This window comes from Trichechus manatus, unplaced genomic scaffold, assembly GCF_000243295.1.
Source record: "Trichechus manatus latirostris isolate Lorelei unplaced genomic scaffold, TriManLat1.0 scaffold00066, whole genome shotgun sequence".
NCBI lineage: Eukaryota > Metazoa > Chordata > Mammalia > Sirenia > Trichechidae > Trichechus > Trichechus manatus.
Window position 1 is genome coordinate 14,730,679 of NW_004444002.1, and position 12,499 is coordinate 14,743,177.

General features: G+C 41.4%; 1 protein-coding gene across 1 annotated transcript; it reads left to right on the forward strand.

Annotated features, from left to right (window-relative positions):
- Positions 1 to 10,837: 10,837 nt before the first annotated feature.
- Positions 10,838 to 11,095, forward strand: SMIM10 (small integral membrane protein 10). Its single transcript, XM_004379647.2, has one exon. The coding sequence runs from the start codon at positions 10,856 to 10,858 to the stop codon at positions 11,054 to 11,056; it is 201 nt and encodes a 66-aa protein (XP_004379704.1). The 5' UTR covers positions 10,838 to 10,855; the 3' UTR covers positions 11,057 to 11,095.
- Positions 11,096 to 12,499: the final 1,404 nt, after the last annotated feature.

Consider the following 12,499-nt stretch of genomic DNA (forward strand, 5'->3'; position numbering starts at 1 on the left):
AGGGATGGTTCAACATTAGAAAAACAATCAATGTAATCCATCACATAAATAAAACAAAAGACAAGAACCATATGATCTTATGAATCGATGCAGAAAAGGCATTTGACAAAGTCCAACACCCATGCATGACAAAAACTCCCAATAAAATAGGAATAGAAGAGAAATTCCTCAGTATAACTAAGGGCATTTATACAAAGCCAACAGGCTGGGAGGAGCCAACATGGGCTTTACCAGCTCTTAGCTAGATGGGCCAGGTTGCATGACAATTTATCCTCCTAAAGATCCTGTTTCCACATTCCCTAGAAAACGGGTGTCACGGCAAGGTCATTTCTATCCCAAATCAAGGCTGGAAATGGCTCAGGCAAGGGTACCTTGAACCCATGGATACTTGGGTAATCTTGCTCCCCGCTCTTCCTATCTTGATGACAGAACCCAGAGATGTAATCATTCCATGTATATGGAGCCCAAAATAAACTCTTTCATCTCTGAAGTTGCAATAACTTTTGGTTCAGGACACCTGGTGTAGGTGGAAAGACAAGGAATGCCACGCACCTGGATTCCTTGGTGTTCTGGCCTCAGGACCTTCTTCCCACATGCTTCGTAGGTCTTTTTTTCCCGCTCTGGTACCCAAGGAATCCTGGTAACTTGTCCTCCTTTAACCTACCTCCACTAGGTTAGCTGAGGAGAAGGAAGGGTTTTTTTTTAATTCATATCTTGTATTACTTCTTACAAGAGTTTCTATAAGTAGTGTTTTTCACGAAATTTGTCCGTTTCAGCCAGTCTTTTCTTTTTTTGCCTAGAGTTGTTCCTCATATCCGCTTATTTTCTTTTTAATGCTTATAGGATATGTAGTGATATCTTCTTTGTCACTCCTGATATGGAAATTTTTTTTGACAATTCTTACTATGGGTTTGTCAATTTAAAAAGTCTTCTCAAAGAACCTATTTTTGGATTTCTTGTATTTTTTCTATTTCATTCATTTCTGCTCTTATCATTATTATTTACTTCCTTCGACATTTGTTTGTTTTGAGCTGCTGTCCTTTTTTTAGATTCTTGAGAAGGAATCCCAGTTGATTTTTTTCTTCTCTCATAGTGCTTTTTGTATTTTGACAAATTTCTCTCTGAGCACAAGTTTGGGCAATATCAATTTATTCAAAGAGAAATATAAAGTGAGATAATGGTACCTTGAAGTAAACTGTATTATGACTTTTACATGAAGTTTCTATATCAGTTTTTTAACTAATAACCTGTGTAGTTTCTAACTGCTTAAAGTGCAAATCCTAATCTCTGGCAAAATCTCCTCCCATATCCTTAGAGACTATAGAATCAGATTCTACTGAACTATGGAAAGGGAAAAGGGAAAAATGAACCAAACTGTTAGAACATTCAAACAAGAGATTCACCTTATTGGCAGGAATTATCCATAACTTTGAAATGAGGCGAAAGGATGACTGCGTGTCTTTCAGCATCATAAACCCATCTAAGGGTCTTCTGGGGGGAGTATACTTTGTTTTACTTACTCTTTACTGTTAAGTTGGAACCCAGCACTCAAAATTGCTGTAAAGTTAGGTGTTATAGAAAAGTATTAAGATGCAAATTATTTCTTGACCATTAGAGAAGATAACTCCAACAGTTATGGTCGTGTTGCTCTGTAAAAAATTAAACTTTCTGTATCTAATTTAGTAATCTTATGTCAGTGTTGCCTTTTCATTGACCTTATATATGCCATCAGGAGTCCCTGGTTGGCTCAAGTGATTTGCACTCTACTACTAACCTAAAGGTTGGTAGTTTGAACCCACCCAGCAATGCTGCAAGAAGAAAGGCCTGGAGATCTGCTTCTGAAAGATCACAGCCTTGAAAATCCTATGTATGGGATCAAATTGACAACAGCAACTTGAAAGATTAGATAGAAACCTTACAGGCAGTGAGTTTATGTTAATGGAGGAGGAACAACTCAGAAAAGGAGGATGAGAATGGTTGCACAACTCGAAGAATGTAATCAATGTCACTAAACTGTACATGCAGAAATGTTGAATTGGTGTATGTTCTGCTGTGTCTGTTCTCAACAACAAGAACAAAATAATAAAATAAAACCCTACAGAGAGAAGTGCTACACTGTGACATATGAGTCGGAGTCTACTAAATGGCAACTGTTTTTTTTTTTAAAATAATAATATAGGAAAATGATCACGCCAAAACAACAAGTAATAAAAGCAGCATATAAAATAGTCGCTATATGGCATGGGAGTCTCCAGCCCTTCCATTCCACCACACACTGGAGCTGATCAGGGTTTCTGCTCTTCAGTCTGAGTCTGACAACTTTCCTTCCTCAGACTAAAAGCAATTACTGAATGAGCCACGAGGAGGCAAACCTGCTCCATGTCTAATTGCCTCTTTCTTATTACACAGGTGTGGGATATTTAGAAATATAGCTAAATCAACAGAAGAAAATAAAAACCACATCTCAGAAAACCACTCAGAACGTTATACAGTATTTTGTTTCCTTTTTTTCCCCCTGTTGTTCGTTGCTGTCAGTGGATTCCGACTCATGGTGACCCCATGTGTATAAACTGCTCTATAGGGTTTTCAAGGTTGTGACCTTCTGGAGAAAGATAGGCAGGCCTGTCTTCTGAGGTGCCTCTGGATGCGTTCGAACCAGCAACCACCCAGAGACACCTTTATTTTTCCTCTCTACCTAAATGTACATAGATTTTTTTAAAATGTGGTATTTTTCTACTTACTATCTTGTTTCTACTTGGTAACAAAATGCTGTGAGGATCTTTCCAAGGTATTATATATTTTTCTATAGCGTTATTTTCTAACGTTTAATTATTATAAAAACATAGACAATATACTTCATTGTGGTTAAAGTTTTGTGCGCACCATGAATAAATGCCTTAAGATAAAGGACCAGAAGAGGAATTGCTGGATCCAAGGCAATGTTTTAGTTGTTTCGCGTGTTACATTAGTTTCCTCGGGTGGCTGTAACAAAGTACCACAAATTGGGTGGCTTAAAATAACAGAGATTTATTCTCTCACAGTTCTGGAGGTTAGAGGTCCACATTCAGGGTATCAGCAGGGCCATGCTCTCTCTGAAGGTTCTAGGGGAGAATCCTTGTCTCTTCCAGCTTATGGTAGCCCCAGGTGTTCCTTGGCTTGTAGACACATCACTCTAATTTGGCTTCCATCTTCACATGGCCGTCTTCCCTCTGTGTGTCTGACTGTGTCTCTTCTTTTTTTATAAGGACATCAGTCATATCGAATTAAGGTCCACACTACTCCAGTATGACCTCATGTGAACTAATAACATCTTCAAAGACTCTATTTCCTAACAAAGTCATGTTCACAGGTACCGGGGGCTAGAACTGCAACATGTCTTTTTGGGGAATGCAATTCAACCCATAACACATGTACTGCCAAACTGCTCCCTGGAAAAACTGTGGCAATTACTCTCTAACCAGGAGTGTGAGAGAATTCCACTCTGGCCATGTCATTTCCAGCACCGCTCATGTCTTTTTATATCTTTGCCAATTTGACAGGCGATATAATATATTGTCATTGCTTTAATTTACATCTATTTAACAATTAAATGTAAATGGAATATTTATTGAGCATGGATTATTTGTCAAGCACTATGCTAAGCACGGAGCCCTGGTGTTGTCGTGGTTAAGAGCTCGGCTGCTAACCAAAAGGTCGACAGTTCAAATCTACCAGCTGCTCCTTGGAAACCCTATGGGGCAGTTCTACTCCATCCTATAGGGTCGCTATGAGTTGGAATCGACTCCAAGGCAACGGGTTTGTTTTTTGGTTTGGTGCTAAGCACTGGGAATCCAGCAGAGAGTAAGACATATTGTTTTCCTTCTCCCCAATCTTATGACCGAGGGAGATGTTGTTGTTGTTGTTGGGTGCCACTGAGTTCATTCCGACTCATAACGACCCTATAGGATAGAGTAGAACTGCCCTGGTGGCACAGTGGTTAAGCGCTCAGCTGCTAACCAAAAGGTTGGCAGTTCCCACCAACTGCTCTGGAGGAGGAAGATGTGGCAGTCTGCTTCTATAAAGATTACAGCCTTGGAAACCCTATGGGGGGCAATTCTACTCTGTCCTACAGGGTCGCTATAAGTCAGAATCAACTCAACAGCAAGGGGTTTGGTTTTGGTCTGGTCATCTTTACAGGAGCAGATCACCAGGTCTTTCTACCGAGGAGCCACTGGGTGAGTTCGAACCACTAACCTGTTGGTTAGCAGCCAAGTGCTTAACTATTTGTGTCACTAGGGCTCCTTCTAGGGAGATGGGGGCATGTAAAAACCAAAATAAATGGATAAACAAGTAGTCATGGATTGGGAGAAGCATTACAGAGGAAAGAAACACGGGAGTGTGTGATAGTAACAGGCATGCTAATTGGCTGTTGATGAAGTTGAACATTTTTTTCCCCTTATGCTCATCAGCTACTGTTTCTTCTTCGAGACGGGGGTGGCGTCGGGGAGTACAGGTAAGCTGTCAGAAACTTGCTGCCCTAATGAAAATGTCCTGTGTCTTGTAAAGGTCACACTCTAGCCCTAGCCCATCTCCTCTGGGCTGGTAACTGTTAAATGCTGAGGTGGCTTTGTACCTGGGAGAGGCCCATTTCCTAGCTCACCACAAAAGCAGATACCAGTGCAGCAGGCCAGCTATGGGCATGCGGTTTCTCTCTCTCTCACACACACACACCCCACACATACACACAGGCACAGACCATGGGAAGCCATTGATTGTAATGGGGATGGTCAAATAGAAACAATCACTCCAAGTTCCTGAGCGGAGGCCCTGGACCCTCCTTCCATCCTCACACAGACCCACTGGTGACAGGCTTCAGCCTCAAAGTATGTGATTATAAATGCAGTACACATTCTCATCGTGGACAAGTCGTAATGCGTGAAGAAGGTCTCCTGCCATGCTCCTCCTCTGAATTTCTCAGTAGTCAGGAGACAGGTGAGCTCTGAAGGGTTAAGGATGCCTTCTAGGCCGTGCTTTCAACATTGATTACGTTTAGAACCGTGTCTGTCATTGTAGACTGCATTGGTTCTGGAAGTACTGATTGAGGAGGCCATGCTTCTTCACACTTATATATTTTTCTAAATTTCCTGCAAAACAACTTCATAGTGTTAAATCTTTCCTTCCTTTTCCAGATTTGCTGGAACTAGGGCTTGGTCAAATTCACACAGGGGCCTAACACACAAAACCCCCTGTCTCCTTTGACCTTTTTACTACACAAAAAATATTTCTGCTGACACACAGCTTTAATCCATGTATGCACTCAAATGTTCCCAGCTGACATTTAACAGACCATCGGTTTCTTCTGATAAGTTTCTTTTAATTGTATTGTAAACCTCACTTTACAATGATAAAATTGTAACTTTTAAAATTGTGACGATAAAATGATGCAATTCATGCCCAGAAGCAACTTCAAAGTAAAAGGAAAAAAAAATGCTGTGTTTTGTTCTCTTTTTTTTTTTCCATCTTTGCCTACCCTTTGCTTGCTATAAAAACGCTCAGCTTGCTTTTGTTCCCAGAAATACTTCCTGGTTTTTGCTGGGAGATGTGCTTCCATCATGGATCTTTTCGAAACCAAATAAACTCTATAAAATTAACCTTGTCAGAATATATACATATATACATTTATATTTATATATGTATATATATATATATATAAACAATAGCAACAGCAAGGAAAGTACTAATTGTATCAGGAATGAAAACGGGACCACAATCCTACCCGCGAATGCGTCAATTGTATTCATTTTTCATCTTTTCATTTAGGTCATGTCCTCTTGACTCCGTTTCTGCAATAGCATCTAGAAGATTTGTGCCTACGTAGCTATTCTATTCGTGTTGAGACTTTGTCTTGTCTCACATACTTTGGACATGTTATTAGGAGGGATCAGTCCCTGGAGAAGTACATCACGCTTGGTAAAGTAGAGGGTGAGCGAAAAAGAGGAAGACCCTCAATGAGATGGACTGACACAGTGGCTGCAACAATGGGCTCAAACACAGCAACAATTGTGAAGATGGCTCAGGACAAGGCAACGGTTCATTCTGTCGTGCATGGGGTCACTATGAGTCGGAACCAACTCGACGGCACCTAACGACAACAATAGACTTCAATGGGGTGTGACTCAGACATGGGCCCACAAGACAGAGCAGACAGCGCCTGGCAGGCCCAGATGGACATGGCTGTCTCTGGTGGGATGTGAGCTCCAAGACCTGTTTCAGGGAGGGCAGGGCCTCGGGAAAGGCACCACGAGCATTCTTCCTTCCTCTCCGCCCTATCTCCTCACATGAGTTTTCATACAGCGGAGATACAGCTATAGTGAACATGAAAGACAGCTTTGCCAGGGAGCACTACTCCAGAAAATGGCAGTTGGCAGCCTGGAAGACGTGCGTTGTTGAGGGCACATCTTTTGTTAACTCTCATCTGGCAGGCTATCCTGGGTTTGTTCACATGGTGGCAGCGGGTTTCCAAGACTAGCAAGAGGGCAGGCCCCAATGCACAAACAGTTTTCAAGCCTCTGCTTGCACCATGTTTGCAATGTCCCATTGACCAAAGCTAATCACATGGCAGATTCAAGAGACAAGGAACTAGATCACCTCTTGATGAGAGGATCTGCAACGTTCATGCTGCAAACGTGTGGATTCTGGGAGGTGAAACATTTGTGGAAATGTTATCAGAACATTTGTGGAAATGGAAACATTAGACTCAACCACAGGTACCAACTCCCATCTCCCCACTCCAAAACCCTAGCCCTCTCAGGCACATCACTCAATTTCTTTAGAGAAATGTTGTCCATTTTCTCCAGGAGATAAACTCCTTCAATGGGTGAGAGAGTGAGGGCATTACATTTTAATCTATTATCTCTTGACCAAATATACCAAACAAACAAACAAAATAACCCATTGCCTTTGAGCCAATTCCAACTCATAGCGGCCCTATAGGACAAAGTAGAACTGCCTCATAGGGTTTCCAAGGTCAGGGCTCTTTATATAGCAGTTCTCTCTCTCTCTCTCCCTCTCTCTCTCTATATATATATATACACATAAATAAAACCCCATTGCCATTGAGTTGGACTCATAGCGACCCTATAGGACAGAATAGAATTGCCCCATAGAGTTTCCAAGGAGTGCCTGGTGGATTCAAACTCCTGACCTTTTGGTTAGCAGCCATAGCACTTAACCACTACACCACCAGGGTTTCATATATATATATATATATATATATATATATATATATATATATATATATATATATATATATATACATATATATACATATATATATACACACATATATATATACATATAATTGTTGTTATTGAGTGCTGTGGAGTCAATTCCGACTCATAGTGACCCCATGTGACAGAGAAGAATTGCCCCATAGTGTTTCCTAGGCTATAATCTCTATGGGAGCAGATTGCCAGGTCTTTCTCCCTCGGAGCCACTGGGTGGGTTCAAATTGCCAACTTTTTGGTTAGAAGCCAAGCCGAGCATTTAACAATTGTGCCACCAGGGCTCCTTATATATATATTACCCCATATATATTTTGAGTGGGGTGGTTCAGACAGAGAAATCAAGTTATATCACTCTATTGTGAGAAAGAAGAGCAGGAAGAAGATTTGTATAACTTCCCAAAGACAAAAACCAATGATCCTATTACTACTATTTATATTCGGTGTGGTGGGTGTGAGAGAAGGATGCATTTCCTTTGCTTAATGTGTCCTTTTTGTCTACTGTTTCTCCTACAGATCCTATGTTTGAGATTTCATCAGTTCTAGATTGCTTGTGCTGTTCAGTCAGCCTGAGGCAAAATTTTTAATATAAAAATGAGAAAAGTGGTATGGAGACATGGGGGTGGGGGTGAGGCTGGTAGGGTGGAGGAGGTGAGGTGGGAAGAGGAGATAGTAGGTTATTGGTGGCCGACCCCTTCTCTTCCACACTGTCACTGCCCCCCAAATATATATGTATATATGTCAGTGCTTGTTAATACATGCAAATAACTGACAAAAACATATACCAATCTGTTAATGGTCTTTCTTGTTGGGGGTTGTGATCCTAAGGATTTTACTTTTCTCTAAGATATGTTTATAATGTTGAAATATACAAGCAATTGGAAAAACTATGTTGAAAAATTAGGAACCTTGAGGAAGTTGCTCAACTGCACTGATAATTAAATAAATGTAAAATAGAAGAATGAGACATAATCATTGCCTATCATGTTGGCAAGAAAATAATTTAAGATTGTGTTAGGGAAAAGTTACTGTCATGGATTGAATTATGTCCCCCAAAAAGTGTGTATCAATGTGGCTGGGCCATGATTCCCAGAATTGTGTGGTTGGCCTCCATTTTGTGATTGTAATTTTATGTTAAAGAGGATTAGGGTGGGATTGTAACACCACCCTTACCCGGGTCACATCCCTGATTCAATGTAAAGGGAGTTCCCCTGGGGTGTGGCCTGCACCACCTTTTATCTCTCGAGATAAAAGGAAAGGGAAGCAAGCAGAGAGTTGGGGACCTCATACCACCAAGAAAGCAGTGCCAGGAGCAGAGCGTGTCCTTTGGACCTGGGGTCCTTGCACGGAGAAGCTCCTAGTCCGGGGGAACATTGATGAGAAGGTCGACAGAGAGAGAAAGACTTCCCCTGGAGCTGACACCCTGAATTTGCACTTTTAGCCTACTTTACTGTGAGGAAATACACTTCTCTTTGTTAAAATCATCCACTTGTGGTATTTCTGTTAGAGTGGTACCAGATGACTAAGACAGTTACTAAAAACAAAATCTACTCCCAACGCAGAAAACCTCTCTGCAAAAATAGAAGAGAAAGAAACGTTTCATTATTGAATAAGCATTAAAGTAGAATGTGATGCATCACAGGCAATTTCCTAGAGACTGCAAAGACAGGAAGGTAGCTGACACTTTGTATAGCTAAGTGGATACAACCCATACTTTCATGTTTAAGATCAAATTGCTAATTTTCTAGTATCTTTATGGCAGGATACCTGAAGTTATAGGAGCCCTAGTGGTGCAGTGGTTAAGCACTCAGCTGCTAACCGAAAGGTCAGCAGTTCAAACCCACCAGCCACTCTTCTGGAGAAAGATGTGGCAGTCTGCTTCTGTAAGATTACAGCCTTGGAAACCCTATGGGGCAGTTCTACTCTGTCCTATAGGGTCGTTATGAATCAGACTCAACTCCCTGGCAATGGGTTTGGGCTTAGTGGTTTAAGAGTTGAAGCCGATTATGGCATATAACAACAACAATCTGAAGTTATGCTAATTTCCTTCTAGGCAACTGGAAGGTAGGGGTGTGATCTTCCTTGATTACATTTGAAAGTGATGGCTCAGGTCCTTGAGGAAACATCCTTGATTTACATACTTTACAAAGAGACAAAGAAGGAATTTACAATGACAAGTTATTTAAAGCTAATTCTAAAAGAACAGGGGTAGAGGAGAGCCTCTTCTCTTATTTTTAACAGGGAGAATTTTCAGTTTGTATGTGTCCTTACAATTGGTAACACTCAGTGTTGTATAGAGGCCTGGTCTCTAAACATTTTTGATCAAGCACACGTATTACTAAAACATTTTGACCTCGAACTCTAAATATTTATGCATATGTAATTGTTTGTTTTTATAGATAAAAATGGGATCATATTGTTCATACTCTTCTGCTACTTGCAAATTAATGTTCACAGTGACGTTCACTGCAACAATTATTGGCATAGAAAAGCTGGAAACATTCAGACTGTTCATCAGTAGAGGACTCGTTAACAGTAGCCAGCATGTATGTGTAATGTTCAGTTGCCAGAGAGAGTCAGGTAGGTGTGTGTTATCGACATGGTAACTTCAATATAGCAATATATACAGTAAACGCAATAGTAGTTCATGGCGGGGTGGGGAATGTGAAGCTACGTAGGAAATTTACTTTCCATTGTTTTCTGTTTTTGTACTGTTGAAAATTTCAAAAAACGTGCTTGTATAATTTTTTCAATTAAAAGAATATTAAAGATATGAAACAAACTAAAAAAAGTTGCTTGAGCCATTAGAAGGGAATGCACACATTTTAAACTTCAGAAGATAAGTGGGTTTGGTCCATTTGTACTAGCTCAGAGTTGAGGGCTGAAAAGCTTCCTAAAGGTATCTGAGGCAACAAGAAATAGATTCATGCTTCTAAATTGTTCAAGACTATGCTTATGAAGTAGATTTTCTAACATTTGTTGTTGTTAGATGCCTTCCAGTTGGTTCCAATTTTATATTCAGTTTTATGTTGAAGCGTAATCCATACTGAAGGCTGTGGTCTTTGATCTTCATCAGTAAGTAGTTCAAGTCCTCTTGGCTTTCAGCAAGCAAGGTTGGGTTATCTGCATATCGCAGGCTGCTAATGAGTCTTCCTCCAATCCTGATCCAAATTCTTCTTCATATAGTCCGATTTCTTGGATTATATGCTCAGCATACAGATTGAGATTCTAACAGAGGAAGTTTTGTTTCGCTCTGGTTAAAAAACAAAACAAAACAAAAGGACCGCCTTGGTCAGGAACCCCCTCCTCTCCAGACCCCGCCCCGCCCCGCCCCTCCAGGCCCCGCCCCGCCCCGCCCTTGCAGGCTCCATTCTGACCTCCAGGCCCCGCCCCTCCAAGATCCGTCCCGGCCTCTAGGCCCCGCCCCGCCCTGATGGGCATCCGCGGTCAGCGCACTCCGGATTGGCGGCCGCCCAGTTGGCCTCCCGCCGGTACACCCTGCTCGTCCGTTACTCTGTTCATTGGTCGGTGGGTCCGCGGATCTGCTGGCTACCCTGGAGTCTGGGCACTGTGTGGGAGACGACTCTAGACTTATGGCGGCGTCAGCGGCGGCCCTGGCAGTGCGGCTGTCGCGCTCGGTCGCGAACCGCGGCTCCTATGGCGCCTTTTGCAAGCGGCTAACTCGCACGCTGCTCGCCTTCTTCGACCTGGCCTGGCGACTGCGCATGAACTTCCCCTACTTCTACCTCGTGGCCTCCGTGATTCTCAACGTGCGCCTGCAGGTACATATTTAGAGCCACTGCTAACTCTGTGGAATTTGGGGATCCCCTGGTAGGATGGCTGACTTTCACCCCCTAGCTCACCCATCCGAGAGCAAAGCGACCAGCCCCACTCGCGCACGCCAGTCTAAATGGGTGGCTAAAAAGCATCCTTTGCGGAAAGCATGCAATGTGACCGAAAAAGCCTCAGATAAAACGAAAACTTGACTCCCAAGGAAATAGATAATTCACAGAACAGAAAAGAACTTAAAAATCTGAAAATCCTCAGAAATGTTTAAGAAGTTATTGCATCCGTAAAAAGACAAAAGCAGCACGAACTTTAGGAAATGACAAAGGGCACAGGATGCATTTTTTAAAAAGGAAAGAAAGGCAAGTAAAAACTTAAGGAAAGGTAAACTGTACAAGAATGGCTCAAATGGGAGGCAAATCTTCCAAATTAGAATAGAAAGTGAGTACACTTCAAACGGAATGGAATGGATTCTAAGCAATAGATGGATTGAGTAAGATGCTGGAGGAAATTTAATAACATGATGTGTAAGGCATCCATTTCTTCAGCCCAAAGGAAAAACGATAACAAACAGAAACTACAGGGAAAAACAAACATTTCAAACTGTACAAGAAAAGCATGCTTCAAATATGAAGCAACCTCAAATGTGGCCTGGTTTTAAAAAGTTGCTGGGAGTGTGAGAAAGGGAATCTGTTGAACACTGCCATGTGGATCAAGACTCAAGTCATAGATAAAAAAATCCAATCATAGAATTCAACTTTGCTATTCAAAATAATCATAATAAAGTAAATCTTGATTATGGTTTTTAGAGTCAATCTCTAGACAAAGCAGGGAAGACTTATAGTTACAGAATAGAATGGGAATGTTACCAACCTTGACAATGTCCAGGTACAGTCAACAGGTTGGAAGGCAGAGGGGAGGAAATGTAAATGGAAAAGTGGTGCTATTATCCTCATTAAGTAGAAAGTCAATATATTGTCTACAGTGGAGAAAAAAAAAGACAGAGGTTTAGGTATTAGATTATTAAAAGTGAATAAAGTAGCCAACAGAAGAGGTAAAAATAGTGATGCAACCATATTGAGGGGGGAAGAGAGCAGAGGAGATAGTAGGTAAGTCAGCAGAAAATGCCTCAAGTCATCAAGTCAAGAAATAGTAATAAAAGCATATTATTAGGAAAAACGGAGGTAACCACTACATAGACAGGGAAAAGTTTTTGCCTCTGGGTTGGGGAACTGGGAATTAAGGATGGGCAAGAATTTATTGCTTTTAATTATATGCCCTTTTGTACTACTTTGAGTGTTTAAAACTATATGCAGGTATTGCTGTGATTAAAACTTAAATATATGTTAACAATGAATTTACAGCACCCAGAAGGAAATTGGGGAGGGGAGTTTGGGGGTGAGATTGGAGGCCAGGTAGACTCTAAGTTAAAACACCTGCCTTCCTATCTT